We start from the raw sequence: 16,196 nt of genomic DNA on the forward strand, positions 1-16,196 counted from the left end.
AAATTATTGATTGAATGAAACAATTTTCGAATTCTATTGAATTGAACATATTTACTTTGTAAGTAAAGAATTTGAACAAATGTCAAAAGTTCCGTCAACATGCATGTATTTGCAGTGCCGATTTCCTCAGGCACTTTGGTTTTGAAGTTTGTGTTGGGGAAACGGTAAATCGGGCCAATCAGAACACGGCAGTTGGGGCGTTTAGATAACACTTAACATTTTACAGTTTTTCAATTATTTATCTCATGAAAAATAACATTTTATTAATTGTGAAATGCGCAGAAATATTTCCTATCAACTGATGTTAATATCTTTCCGATCTATTAAGAAATGTACGAGTTATAAACATTCGAAATCTTTCATTTGTTCCTGCATGTTCTGTGTTAAGGTTTTCATTTTACCCCCCTTATATTCCGGTTAGACGTAGTCCCACGTCAAAATTTGGCTACGAGTACCCATTTTTGTTTTCCATTTAACATGCGCATGTAGGGAAATAATACATAACACGCTAATAAATGAGAGGTGCGCTATAGAGCGTAAGAACAGAAGCAACACCACACAAAAGTACACACACAATAGCCATTGATTTGTGAATAGAGGAAGCCATAGCCGTTGCTAATGGAACTCAAACGCCAGTAGCAAAGCAATTTCAAAATGTGCCTTTGATGTAATAAGCAACTCGATGCAACTGTGAATCCAATGGTTCGATGTTCGAGTCTGGAGTTGGATTAAAGTTTTTATTATGTGTAGTAAATAAATTTGAAGTAGTTTTTGGTATTTATATTGAGTCTTTTACTGGCTAGCGGTGTGGCCCAAGTACCGCCAACCCAATCTCGTTGTTTTGTTGTTGTTTGGAAAGGTCACGAGTCTGTGGTGAGATATATATTTTTATATATATTTTTATTAAGGCTCATATGGCGTCAACCTGACGGGGCCGGGAGTTCAATATTTCGACAATGTTTGCCTTATAACTATGTTAGTAATATGTAACCGATTACTCGCGGTTGGCTCGAGGTTAGTATTACAAGTGTTTTCGTAATTGTGATGTTGCTGTCTTCAATGATCTGTACCTGTGCCCGACACGGGATACTTCCTATTGGGATGCAGCTGACCATTAATCAGCAACGCCCCCCTAGTCTGTACCCCATATCTAGCGTGGTGCGTCTTCTCGAGGAATCCAGGATAGAATGGTCACTAGCCGGCGCAATCATCAAATTCTCAATCAAAATCATCAATTCTTTTTTTTTGTTGGTGTCTTTTCACGTCCACTTCTGAGCTTTTAAGCGAGCTTTGTTGGGAAAAGGATATTTTAACAGGTCCAGTGAGGTAAACGTGAATTTTTGGTCTTGGGATCGGCCTTAATAATCTCGGGTTTTGATCTTTTCGTCTGGATAAGTGGTGTTTCGGGTTGACTTTGCAGTGCAGTTCAAATTGAGAAACAAACCGGGTTTATAGAAAAGGATAAACCAGCCCTGAATTCTGAGTTCTCACCGACCGGGCAACCGAAAACACGGCGGTTGACCTCCTTTACGGGAGTGGCGCATAAGCCAACTGCTTGACTGCGCAGAGTCCCGGTCAAGAAAGACTTACACGCCTCAAAGGCATGTCGGGTTACATCCCGGTTTTGTCGAATTTGCACTATTTGAATAGACTCCGCTTCATCACTCGTGTACTCGGTCTCGTTGATTTGTAAATTATTTACTGATCTTCTTGCCGGTTCTTAGAAGCCTACTTGTAGACTCGGAGCTGCCGCATCGATACGGTAGTTGCGCATTAGTATATGCCGCAAGTCTTTGACCTCTATCGTCGCGAGTCTCGAAGGGTAGTATTGGCGCATGTTATCCCACACTACTTCAAACTTCCTGCTCTCGGATAGGGGTTTGGAGAGCATTTTTATCAACTTCTCAATCTCCGCTATAAATGCTATAAACGTCTCACCTTTTTGTTGCTTCCACTCATGGATCCGCTGGATCCACTGGATCGTATGTCCTGATCCTGATTAGGTTTGCCGAAACGATATTTTATCAGATTTTCGAACGTTTGCCAGTCGTCAAATTGATCGACGAATGTAAAGAATCAATCCGAAGCTGGTCCATCCAGTAACAAGTGTACATCCCGTAACAGTTGTCTTTTGGATACCGCTTTCTGCTTCGCGATTTTTTTGAGTTTATACAAAAAATTCTCCACACTTCCGGATCTCATTTCCCCCGTAAACCTGAGCTTCCACTTTTCGACTCTGTAGAAGTCTCTTCCGGTTTGAAGTGTCCGATCTCGACGCCGACGCTCTCCTTTTCGAGAGCTATTCCGTGTGCAATTTGCGAGTTACTTTCTGGATACGAACCGTCTGAGGACTCGCTCGGGTTATGCGATTTACGCTCCCTTGGGTTAAATCGGTTTTGCTGGGTTTGTCCTGATAATGATCCGGGTTGTATCCTCTGTTGCGTCCCTTCAGGGTTTATGCTCTCACTGATAGTAGGTCGCGGTATGTTGATTTGGGCTTCTCCTGCTCTGCTTCGTTACTCGCCCGTTGTTGCGTTACTGTATCAGAACGCTTTGTTTCTCCAACGGGTGCCCGACTATTCCGCGTTTAATCGGGGTTCTACTGTATTTTGTTATTGGATACCTTAACTTTTTTTTCGATCTGTTCGTCAAACCTAATTTTGTTCGATGTTTGACATTGTTTGCCACTGTCGATAGTTGAAGAGTGGCAAACAAAATAGTGTTTGTAGAAATTTCAAACCAAACATTATCTGTCAAGAAGTGTCAAATATTTGGCCTCCGGACAAACAGTATACGGCCACCTTTACACATTAGAGGTGAGTGAACTGGAAAGTTTAAAGCCTCTTTAAAACAAAGAAGAAGATTCGCATTTTTTGGTGGTCAAACGATCCGGATTCTTGAAAACTTGAAAATTGCAATCCAGAGACCAAACAAAGCCCAAGTCAATATTCTTCATATCGTTTGACGTGATGTTCCGCTACAACTGTAAATTACTAGAAACGGCGATACTTTGTCGTTCTCCGCCTTTCCGTTCAATTAGGATGGAGCTTCATTCTTGGTGATAGTATTTGTCCAAATATAACACAGAAACAGAGAGAAGGAACGAATATACATATTCGATAGTTCAAAGTTGAACACCGATTATGTCGATGAGTATCAAACCAGGCACCCCCAAACTAACAAAAATTTCTAATTGATTATTTCCATATTGCTTCTCCATCGTTGAATTTGCCAGTACGAAATCTTCAGAATTGAAAACAAATACTCACATCGGGTGATATTTCCACGTGGACCCAGGTAAACAGCGACTTAGGAATCAAATTAACCAGATTGTAGTGCAGCGAGTTCAATCCATCACTGTCAAATCGTTTCGAACCGGTAACGAGTTTCTCGTACCTGTGAAATAAAACAGCACAATAAAAAAATCACGTGATAATGAAAAACGGATTAGCACCCTTCGTTCTGTTTCTTTTTTCTTTTTTGGTTTGCTATACATAATTACATTCACTTTCTTCGAGCGGCACTCACCTTTTCGGGTTTGCCTTCTCCTTTTTGTGGGACAGCATGGTGTAGCGTGCGATATTGATTGGATAGCGTGCGATGTGAAACCCGACGTGTTTGAGTCTGGAAATGATTTCGAATACAGATCAGCATTCGTGACAGCGTTTTTGGCCGGTGCCGGCTTATTACTTTACCTGTTCGACATATCATCGTCCTCGCCACCCCAACCCCAGAACGAGTTGGAAAACCCATTGACCGTGCGGAATTGTTTCACGGTCATTGCGGACACGCCGCCAAAAATTGTGCTGTAGGGAAGCTTGAAGCCAAACGTGTCGACCGCAACCGACATATGTCTCGGCTGATCCGGACAGGTATACAGATTGCGATCGTCCATTGGCAGTAAATCAACGTCGTGAAATACCAGGCAATCCCAGTTTTTCTGCTTCATTGCTTCCACAAAACCGACATTCATCAGCGCAGCTCGATTGAATTGTGAACCGGCCGCCTGCTCGACGATGTAAACTCCGTACTCCACCTGTTGCTTCATCAGGAATGGATGAATATTTTTCAAGAACACTGGTAAATGCTGCTCGCGATCCCGATAGGGAACGATGATTGCAACACGATCCCGGGCGATACATTCACGTGGAGTGTACTGGCCCCCGGGTTGCAATTTGGACGCCAATTGCTGCTCCACCGCTGCTAGTGATTCGAAAGCGACGCTCACCTCAATTGGTCCATCTGCGGGGAGAATTCATACTAGAAAGTTAGCGTTTCCACTTAGAATTTCGGTGTAAAATGTTACCTAAATTAGGCGGTATGGGAGGGCAGCTTTCCTGTCCCAACTTCCGCATCAATTTGCCGATAATACCCGTGTTATCTTCAGTCTGCACGTAATTCAAAGATTCGTTAAACCGTTGCCGCTGCAGCGCTTCAGGAACAATTTTTCTACTGTTATCGCTGGCCGCTTCACTCCTATTACTACTTATATCGTCTATGAGAATCTTATTGTTGTCGCTTAAGCTAGTGGAATTTTTGCTAGTACTGCTAGGGTTAATCGTAACGCTGCCGCTTATCGATGCCGTCAGCGAGGAGTTAACATTGTTCGATGCTACGATCAGTACGGGAACAGCCGAACTCACCACATCGTTTGGTTGTGATGGGTTCTGCGGCTTGGGAGAATTAGTCAGGTTACCGTTGAGGAGTTTCGTCTTTCCGAGACTGTTCGATTCCTGTTGGCTGTTGATTGTTTCTGCTCGTGGGCTGAGACCGCTAGTCCCGGCCAACGTTCGATTATTATTACCGCTGACTTCATCATTGGGCACGGTTGCTTGCTGGTGGTGGTGGCTGCTGTCGTTGTTCTGGTTTTTATTAGGTGCGTGTGGTTGGAGGAGTCGTTCCAGACTGGTTCTTGTGCGTTTTGGCCATTGAGCTATGCTGGAATTGGAAAAAATAAAACATTATAAATTTGATGCTCTTTAGAAAAACGGAATGTTAGACGACAAACCCCACTCGAGGTAATCCCGTCGACATCGAATCCCACCGCGAGCCCAGTAGATTGAGCAGTATCAGCAGGAATCCAGCCACCAGCGCTCCCTTGAGAGCGTGTACACGATTCCACGAAGCCATGGGTCCATTTATAAAAATGCTAGTCGGTAGTTGTTGTTCGTTGAAGGAGATTTACCCAACTCGCCGCACCCGATTAACTGCGAAGCGCAAATAGTCCTGTTATAGTTGGATGTCTGGAAATGAATAAATTATCAAGTATTATAGGGGGTGTCTTTGAGAACATTGAGAGTGGAATACATTTTGTGTTTAGTTAAGGAAAGTATGCAGAGTCACTCACGCAAAACTACTTTGAATTTTTCATGTGTAGGAATGTAACTTTGACCAGAAAAACTTCCTGTGTCTTTTTGTTGATTTTGGAGAAATAATAGAATGTATTTGTTCACCTGTCAAGAGAACAACATCAAATGGTCGGGGTTCTGCCAAAATAAAGCGCCAAGTTTTCTCAAAATTGAGTTATTAACACCACTAGATGTAGAAACTGATATTCTATCGCCAATAATTGAACCATGTCATCCGGACAGTTGACAACGGCTCCAAAACGAAAATTTTGTGTAGCAGGTTGTAAAAAAAATTAAATTGCATTCAACCAGAGCGAGCAATAAACCAAACACATGACATCGGAGGATAATGATCGTTTTTCCAAAAACATAGTGTTTCCTATTTATCCCAATCTTTATCATATTTTTATGTCTCGGACAGCCCTTGGAAATAGTTGTCGTTTGGATCTGGTAAGTAAGACGGCCAAAGGGCTGCCCAGAAGTGTTAAACCGTGTTAGGAGCGCTGATCTGCATTTTTCAAAATTGCGTTCAGCCATAACGAACCAAGTGTAATGCATTTTCAAGTCAATTTGTTTTCATTTATTAGGATATTATAATACCAAAACAGCAAAGGTGAGTCGATGTATATACTATCTACGAAATTAGTCAAGAGCAGTTACAAGATACTAATATGGAGCAATTCCATACCAAATCACCTCCTCTCCGATTTTTTTTAAACTTGGTATTTATGACGGAAAATACCAAAACAAACACAGTTTTCGTTATAATTTGAAAATTGAAAAGGACGTATTAAAAATCATTGATCTTTCTTTCAAAAACTTGTAACTCAAAATCCAGATGTCTGATTGAAATGTGTTGTTTGACAAAGTTGTTGGAAATCAATTAGCTATTGAGGAGAAATAACATTCAAAATACACTGTTAAAAATCTTACTCAAAATTTGATATCTCAAAACACCCCCTGCGATATCTGTTGTATGTTATTATTAAAAAAGTGAAGTGATCCACTTAGGACTTAGTCTAGATATTCATCTGATTTTTAGGTCTCACGTTAATAAAATCTTCACGAAATGCAATATTCTGCTCCGGTCATTGTATTCGATGATTGGCAGAAACTCTAAACTTTGTTTGAAAAATCGGATGACTGTCTACAAACAGATCATTTACCCTGCAATTGAGTATGCGGTTCCTGTCTTGAAGGGCTGTTTCCAGATACACAGATTGAATCTGCCCCTGGGCGAGAACTACCGAGGTGCACGAAAGGGATACCCTGGAAGTGAAATTCAACAAATATATTCAGAAATTTGACGAGAAATGCTCCTAATCCGAGCGTTTCATTGTTCGGAATTTGTATAGTAATTTCATAGGTTTAGGTTGAGGCTAGGTTAAGTAGGTAGTTTGTTTTAATAATTTTAATAATAATTTGAAATGTTCAACGTTGAATATCGAAAAAAAATCATATCATATAAAACATGATATAAATATTTTTAATATCATATTCAAATTTTGAATAAGATTTATTAACAGTGTATTGTAAAGGTTATTTTTCCTAAATAGCTAATTAATTCTCTAACAACTTTGTCAAACATCATATCTTAATCAGACATCTGGTTTTTGGGTAACGATTTTTTAGAAAAAAAGATCAATGATTTTGAACACGCCCTTTTTAAAAATCAGTCGTAATTTAAATTGGTTATATTATAATGAATATTGTGATTTTAAGTAGCTTCCGTTATGAATATCATGTTTCAAAAAAAAAAAAAATGGAGCGGATCGGGTCAACATTTGCTGTTTTTTGGCCGATTTGGCGTGGAATTGCTCTATGTTGTGTAATGATACTGTGTTAATAGTTAGCATGTACTTGGTTCGCTCTGCCTGCAAAAAGGGTGAAGTTTTGCATGACTAGCAGCTACATAAGCAGCATGAAAGGGAGTATGGTAAATGATCTTAGTTTGTCCGATTTGGGGTGTTTTTACGCAACTAGTAAATGCAAGTCAATTTTTCTTCATGAAAATGACATATAATCGATAGGAGTTTGGGTTTGTTTGAAAGCCCCAAGTTTATGTTTGATTTTCCTCAAAGAGGAATTATGATCATGGTTTCACCACCTCTGATCATGGTTTGTCCAAAAAATGATCATGGTTTGTCCGGTTTTAGAAATCACCATTTTTGAATGAAAACATTCGAATTCTCAAGTAGATGTTGCATTTATCATTGCTTGAGTTTACTGTCGTCATATTGATCCATTCATAAATTAGGCTTTCTTCAGAATATTGCCTTTTCTTGGGCATTTTAAAAGTGTCACCCTCAATCATGAAAAAGACAATTTTATTTATATGTTTCTAAACATTTGAATACCTGATTTGACAAAGGTGTGTTAAATTAGAGCATTCAAAAAAGTGGGCAAACCATGATCATATTTTCGACTGGACAAACCAAAATCATTTACCTTATTATGTTATTGAGAACTTGGTTATGGAGGTCAGAAATGTAAGAGGCAATCGTACTCTAGGAGACATTTTTAACTGGGTTCAGTTTGGCTGAACTTTTTTTTTTTAAATTTTCTTCGATCATAACATTTTAGAACCAGAAATAAATGTTACTTTTGAATCTATTAACACATTGAGCTTTTTGGTAGGAAAGCGCTGACCGACTGGGACTGACAGTTGAAAAATAAGAAATTAAAAATATATAGGTTTTTTTTAATGTGAATTTTCGACTATTTCTATTTATACAATAAGGATCTTCAGGAGCTGGGAGCAATAATGATATTGTGCAAATGCTCTTGATGCGGGCTGAATGGAAAGCACGTCTGTCAAATTTTAAGCAAATTTACGAAAAAGCCTCGTGGGAAACACCGCGGCCCAGATGATTCATTCTTTGAGTTAGCCTTGAGGAAGATTTTAGGAGGCCCTTTTTTGATCAAACCAGAAAGGAACTTTTACATCCAAATGGGCACAGCATTCCTCGTGCGAAGTACAACGACATTCAACATCTGATGAAAATTGTACTTCTTGTAAACCATGAATTCTTCATGAAGATGATTTCCGATGATCAAAGCATTGTTGATATTAATTACGACCTGTTCAGCGCCAAACAATCATAAGTTTTTCTCAACCATTTCAATATTATTATTGCAGTAATCATTCAGACTAAAACACATTCAACCTTACTGAGTGGAAAACCATATTCTTCAATTTTCATTCTGCCAAAGTGAACTGAGTACATGCATATCAAAATTAAAATAATTTATTTCGATATTTATGTGTTATTTTTGAGATATTAATAATTTAATTCTTAATTAGATTAATAATATCTCAAATACATTGTAGACATCCTGTTTGTAACACGTGAGTGATAAAATAATAGATTTGATCAGTTACGGTCAATTAGTAGGACCCCAAACTTCAAATTAAATATCTCAAAATAACGTGTTTGGCGCTTGGTTCGTTCTGGCAAAACCCCGACCAAATAACATGTTTGTTGTTCAAATATATCTTTGTTAAGAGTGTAACGATCAAGGGGTTGCTAGGCGGCCATTTCTTTACAGCCAGCATAGAAAATCATGAGCATAGAAATAATAATCTAGAGTTAAAAATGAAGTGCTTCGTGCGATCTTGCTGCAGTAATTTAATTGTAAATCTCAAAATAAAGCTGGATATCCAAACATCTAAGAACTATTACACGCAATCATTGACTACAGGGCATCGCAAATGATGAACATATTTGCATCAATATTGACTCCAAACTACCTTTATGCTGCCTACGCTCAATTTGTATTGGTTATGATAGGGTTGCCAGGGCTCTGGTAACCACTGTATCCATGTTAGCTCCCATTTTTCTATGTCTCTACATTAAAGTCAGATCATCAATAGGAATAAAAACAAACAGAGGTTGAAAAAGAAAGTGTAAAAACACTTTATTCAATAAAGTGAATTCTTGTTCGAGTAAATTTGCTGATTTCTAGTATTGGGTTGGGGAAAAAGAAATGTCGTATATTGTCAATATATGGCAACACTTAAACATATCTTGTATTATACTTATCGCATCGGGTCATACTATTTAAAGACGACAATCTGTGCTACAAGTGTTGTTTTGACAGTGTTGTGATTGTCCTTTTCAGTCTCAAGTTATAGCGCGTCAAAGACGGAGTCCACCAAGCAAGAAATTCGCCATATTTTACGTTTTTACTACCTGCGAGGTAAAACTGCAACGAAGGCGGCCGAAAAAAATCGTGTAGTTTATGGACCTGATACTGTAACGATTCGCACAGTACTGCGTTGGTTTAATCGATTTCGTTCTGGTGTAGTGGCTGTCGAAGATACACCCCGTACTGGTAGACCAATCGTCGTGGAAACCGATAAAATCGTTGAAATCATCCAAGTAGACCGGCATGTGAGCACTCGCTCGATTGACCAGGAACTGGGTATAGACCATAAAACCGTTTAAAATCATTTGCAGAAGATTGGATTCTAAAAATACTGGATGTATGTGTGCCACACGAGTTGACGCAAAAAAAAATCTTTTAGACCGAATCAACGCCTGCGATGCACTGCTGAAACGAAACGAACTCGACCCATTTTTGAAGAAGATGGTGACTGGTGATGAAAAGTGGATCACGTACGACAACCTAAAGCGAAAAAAGTCGTGGTCGAAGCGCGGTGAGCCGGCCCAAACCATCGCCAAGCCCGGATTGACGGCCAGGAAGGTTTTGCTGTGTGTTTGGTGGGATTGGAAGGGAATCATCCACTATGAGCTGCTTAACAATGGCCAGACCCTCAACTCGGTTCTCTACTGTGAGCAGCTTGACCGTTTGAAGCAGGCGATTGACCAGAAGCGGCCAGAAATGATCAATAGGAATGGTGTTGTTTTCCACCAGGACAACGCTCGGCCTCACACATCTTTGATGACCCGCCAGAAGCTACGGGAGCTCGGATGGGATGTCCTATTGCACCCACCGTATAGTCCGGACCTGGATTCAAGTGATTATCATTTCTTTCGGTCCATGCAAAACGCTCTTGGTGATACTAAGTTGGCCTCAAAAGAGGCTTGCGAAAACTGGCTGTCTGAGTTTTTTGCCAATAAGGAGGGGTTTTTTTTAAGGGGGGGGGGGAATAAAGGGGATAAAGAAGTTGCCTTCTAAATGGCAACAAGTTTGCGAACAAAACGACGCATATTTGACATAAATTGGATAATTTTAAGTATGTTAAATAAAGCGTCAAATTTCGATCAGAAATCGTCGCGAATGCGATTCGACATAAGAAACTGTATGAACTGGACTCCTATTCGAACAAGAAATTTCCTAGTGATGCATTGTTGTCGTGTGTTCGGATCAGGAAGAACTCAGAGTTGTGGCATCGACATTTCGTTCACCCGAAGCATCTGGTGCAGGGTGAACCGGTATCAGGAATGAACATGACCTCCATAAGTGACAATCGGAACATTATGGTGGACTCGTAGACGCCGGTTGGGCTGTCTGGAGTGCGGTATTCCGTCACCTTCACGAACTCACGGTCACTTCATGGTCGTCAACCTGATGCAGATCAAGAACCAGGTGTAGAATATTGCGAAGAGTACGAGACCTGATCACGGCAAAGTATCATCAGAAAATCTCCCGCCTGAGATGTGATAACGGGATAGAATATAAGAGCAAGCGGCTCCTGAAATTCCGTCGGAATAAAGGAGTCCATGTCGAATGGACCGTCCCGTGCACTCTACAACATAACGGACTGACTGAATCGGACGTTCGTCGAGAAGGCAAGAGCGATGTTGGAAGACCAAAGCGTTGACAACCGTTGACACACTGTTGCTCCGTCATCTACGGAGACCGAGCTGGCAACGCTTCGTTTGACTACTTGTCACGTCGTTTGAATGAATTGCTTGGCGATTTGGGGAAACGTTTAGAGAACGCGGTAAGGTAAATGATTTTGGTTTGTTCAGTCGCAAATATGATCATGGTTTGTCCACTTTTTTGAATGCTCTAATTTAGCACCTTTGTCAAATCAGGTATTCGAATGTTTCAAAACATATAAATAAAATTATCTTTTTCATGATTTACAGTAGTTTTATAGTATTTTTTTACGGAATCACATGTTTTGAAGGATTATAAAATACACCTTCTCTTTGTGTCAATGCGCCCCTCATTCCAGCTAACTTTTAATCGATCACCAGATGATTATTTGGTACGTATTCAGACCTTTTCTGGATTATAACACTTATAACACAAACATCATGCTTGCACACAAATTGTTACAGATTTACATATAAACCATTAAATTAACGCATTTTGATGAACTCAATTCTGATCATGAGTTGTCCAATTCAATAATGTTGTTTTGTCCACATGGTTTCTATGGCAACCGCTTGGCGCGCTGCAGTTTGTTTATTGTGTCCTTCGCGCAAAGCAGAAATAAAGTTTCTCTGTGGGTAGAGGGTAACACTTTTGAAATGCCCAAGAAAAAGGCAATATTCTGAAGAAAGCCTAAATTATGAATGGATCAATATGATGACACAAAATGCAACATCTACTTGAAAATTCGAATGTTTTCATTCAAAAATGGTGATTTCTAAAACCGGACAAACCATGATCATTTTTTGGACAAACCATGATCAGAGGTGGTCAAACCATGATCATAATTCCTCTTCGAGGAAAATTGTTAAAAAAAATAAAAATTTGAATAATTTCAACACCTTATGGTAGTATTAGCAACTAGAGGGGTTTTTTCAACAAACCCAAACTCGTATCGATTATATGTGATTTTCATGAAGAAAAATCGATTTGCATTTACTAGTTGCGTAAAAACATCTCAAATCGGACAAACCAAAACCATTTACCCTACCCGGTTTTCGAGGATAATCATTCCATCATCCGCATCGTCGAAGATTCGAAGGATCATAGCAGGCTTAAACATGTGGACACAAAGTTTCACTTCGTACGTGATCTTGTGCAGCAAGTAGCGATCGATATCTGGGATTGGAGCAGCAACAGGCTACCGTGGTTAAGCAGGAGTTTTAACAGTGTAATCACTGTACCCATGATTGCTCCCATTTTCACATGAATGTCAGATCATCAATCAGCCATTCCATGCCAAACCGATATAGTGGTTCTCCGATTTTCGTGAAAAGTGATAGTTTTGTTCCTTATTGCAAATTATTAGACCCATATTTTTTTAATTGTTTCGTTAGGGTGCCTATTTCCATTTTAGGGTGGTCTGAAAAATATTTTTTTTAGTATTCAGCCATTCACAAACAGACAAAAGCGTAAAAAACACGTTTTTCAATAAAGTGAATTCTTTTTCGGCGCAAATCGCGGATTTCTAGTATTTCTTTCCTCTCGGTATATCCGAAACGACATAAATCTTTATACATCTTTAACGCAGGATGTGGTTCAAAGTAAAAAAAACACAATATGCGATTCAAAAAAACATCACAAAAGTCATGGTTGGTAACTTTTTCAGATATATCCGCCATTTGTCAATTGTCGCTTGTTTCCTGGTTAATTTCACTTGCTATTTCGCCATGAATAAATACCTGATTTTCTACAAAACAAAAAACCATTGATCAATTCGAGAAAATCATCTCACTCTTCGTTCCATTTAGGTCGACATAATCCTAGAACGTGTGTTTTAATACCCTTGTAATATTTTCAGTGAGGCCACGTGACGTCTCTGGTTTATTCCGATAAGCCGCAGACGATTGACACTTTGAAAGATAACATTCGCCACGTTATCACTGATTTACGACCTCTATTGGTGCAAAAAGTGACTTTCCGATTGAACTTCTTCCGTGCCAGCCGAGGTAGCAATATGCCGGAAATCATATTCAAACAAAAATGGCTTAGAATTATCTTTCGAATTAAGCCACATCCATTTCAATTTGATGTTCTATGTCTCTACCCTTTGCCCTTGCTTGCAGTAGAGAAATAGTTCCTCTTGTGGAAAGCTTTAGTGGTGAAAAAAAAGCTTCCAGGAAAATTGATGAGAAAATTTAAAAAATACATAAAACACATTAGATGCATCAGTTCTTTACCAGCATAAGCAGGAATCTGCGAGATAGTCTACGAGAAAGCACGTTGGTATTCTCCTATAATCATCAGAACGTGTTCAAGTGCACATTTTCCATAAGAGTTGCAGCTGGTCACCGTTTAAAATACACTTGAAAAGGATGAAGTGTGTACGGAAGCTGGGACAGCAATAAGGTGAACAATTACTAAACATACTGTCTTAGAAGAATAATAATCCACAATTTGATGTTGCTTGACCATTTTGTAATGTTTTTTTAGTTTGCACAGCTCCTGCCCTGTCCGGCTAACCAAATGCGTCTAGAATAATGTTGGACGGTTGAATGGAATTGAAATTTAATAATTAATTGTACCGCACTGTGCGGTATGGAAAATGAGACAGCAGAGTGCTTATGAACCACACCATTCCATTCCTCGTTGTTCTGGTGAAATTAACCAATTTGCGTTTATAATTGATTATATATGTGTCCGCAAAGTAATAAATTCTCAGAACACGTCTTATCAGCAGTGTCTTGTGTACTATATTCAAAACAAGATTCCTCATCACGATGCTTCACGGTACCACATTCAGGAAAATTCTCAGACTTGCTAACACACCTTCCGAAGTGAAGGGGCAAAAAGGGTAGAGACATTTTTTTTCAATCCCATCCTCTAATCGCTGTCGGCCTTCTTCGGATGCTAATTAGAAACAAGAGGCAGGAATCAAGCAAAAAAACGAACGGTGCCAAGAACAAGATTTCAGCAACTTCTACATCTACGGAGAGAAGTATTTAATGGTCAGACAGAATCGCAACATTTTGTGGTCTGTATTAAATTTTTGCTTTGCCATCAAATGGTAGAAGCTTTAAAACGAGAAACTGGGCCCCCGAATTCGTGCGCTTCATGTTTATAGCAAAAAGGCGCACGAGAGGGCATGGGAAAATAATAATCAAAATATCCGCAATAGAGTAGTAGTAAGTGGGTGAAAGTGCCTCAGTGTTCGGTTATCAACTGGGGTCAGGAAAGTAGCCCAGTTCTGGGCTGTATTGTGCATTCCGTAGGAAAATGTATGCTACAGTGAGATATTGCTTTATTGATAGTTGTTTAGCGTTGGATACAATATAGTTTGATCTATTGAGACGGAATAAAATGTATATATTTAATAATCGTTAGGATTATTTCATTCTATCGTTTCGAATGCAGTGAATTGATCTCTCGTTGTTCTATATTCAAGACAAGAGTTATAATCTGACAATCAGTGCCTCATGCATCATGCGCTGTTGACAGCATTTCGACATGCTTTGGACATTTGGACTTTGGACATGTCGGACAATCCGAAGTAAATTAAATAAAGTTTTGAATTTTACGCAAAAATAATGGATTTCCTTTCTTCAACCTAATACCGAGGTTATTTTTGGCATCCTGAGAATGTCGCAAAGAAACTCTTTCGAAATTTCTCGAAAATACGATATATCTTTCAACCTGCGAAGGTCACGGGGAAATCCCTGGCTTAGGTGTTCATCCATTTCATTCTTTGCGTTGCAATCACGGAGAACAGCTATCACAACCATTCTTATTAGAGGTTCTGGACCCTCTGCTCTGGTTCTCAATTGTTTCTCTCTCTTTTTCGGACATGCTACTGTAAAGATCCGTCATTCGCAGGTGGTGTTCATTCTATGACGTTGGACAAGAACTATTGGTGATCTCGTGAGCAGCGGGCACTTGAAAAGGTTTTGAACTGACAATTCCTCAGGAAATATCAGAATATATTCTTACCACAATCGACCGCATTGTTGACGTAAGACCAGCCGTCGAGTGCGGACCGTACCCGGGTACCCGATTTTCGCAGAGTGATTCGGAAAATTAAATGAAAAATGTCTGAATCTATGGTACATTAAGACATACTTCATTATTCGGCATACATCATATGCAGAGAGCTTTGATGGCATTATTTAAATCTTTGCGATCCAACGGAGCATATGAATAGAAAAGGTACTGCTCAAGGTCTCATCCACAGTTACATACTATTTTGATTTCATCTGTTTTGTGCATCCCTGGTGTGCAGTACTTGAAAAAGGTGGATGAAGCTCAATTTTATCTACAGAAAAAATGGGTGACCATGAACACAGTTGTTGTGTGTTGTGGAGCTTAATGCCTAGGAACTCTTCTCAGATGAAATAAACTGCTAAAAATTGATAAATCAATTCTTAAGAAATACCATATCCAAGTGCATCGAACTTGTTATATTAACCAAGCAACGATGTACGGAATCCATGTAAGCTTTCGCACCAATCTACTCAAAGGCTTCGTGAACATTCATCATTGTCACTGTTGCTTTTACCAAACAATGTGGTCTTTGTGATATGGTGAAATATTCTCTATATTAAATATTTCGTATTCACCGTTATCGAATCCACCACCATCTATATCGAATTGTTATCGAGACTTCGTTTTTTACTAAAGCCTCCGTTCAATTCGGTGGCAGAAAAGAAATGAGATTGGAAGAGAAGAGCATAGTGTTTATCTCCGATTTATTTTCAGTCCGATGGCAGAAAAGAAAAGCTCTAAAGCATAGTGTTTATTTCCGGTTTATTTTCAGTCCGATGGCAGAGAAGAAATGGGATTGGGAGAGAAGAGCATAATTTTTAGGCGGGCTAGCGTGCGAGCGAGTTAAGGTCAGTGGCAGAAAAGAAATGGGATTAGGATTTTCCCCATTTCCTTGTCACTTCGCAATTTCAACTGAATGGATTTACGAGCGGATTCCGGCTAGTAAGCCTCCGTTCAGTCCGGTAGCAGAAAAGAAAAGGGATTGGGAGAGAACAGCATAGTGTTTATTTTCAGTCCGATGGC

General features: G+C 39.5%; 1 protein-coding gene across 2 annotated transcripts in view; it reads right to left on the bottom strand.

Annotated features, from left to right (window-relative positions):
• Window positions 1-16,196, bottom strand: part of LOC129767266 (beta-1,4-N-acetylgalactosaminyltransferase bre-4) — a 40,512-nt gene that overhangs the window by 18,178 nt on the left and 6,138 nt on the right. For both annotated transcript variants that reach the window (XR_008741503.1, XM_055767964.1), the window contains exons 2-6: window positions 5,009-5,243; window positions 4,307-4,938; window positions 3,696-4,242; window positions 3,529-3,624; window positions 3,270-3,396 (exon numbers count right to left, since the gene is read on the bottom strand). Coding sequence is in view for 1 of the 2 variants with exons in the window: in XM_055767964.1 (XP_055623939.1) it covers window positions 3,270-3,396; window positions 3,529-3,624; window positions 3,696-4,242; window positions 4,307-4,938; window positions 5,009-5,130 (1,524 nt within the window). In the remaining variant the exon portion in view is untranslated. The remainder of the gene's footprint in view (window positions 1-3,269; window positions 3,397-3,528; window positions 3,625-3,695; window positions 4,243-4,306; window positions 4,939-5,008; window positions 5,244-16,196) is intronic.

This window comes from Toxorhynchites rutilus, chromosome 2 (genome assembly GCF_029784135.1).
Source record: "Toxorhynchites rutilus septentrionalis strain SRP chromosome 2, ASM2978413v1, whole genome shotgun sequence".
NCBI classification, from domain to species: Eukaryota; Metazoa; Arthropoda; class Insecta; order Diptera; family Culicidae; genus Toxorhynchites; species Toxorhynchites rutilus.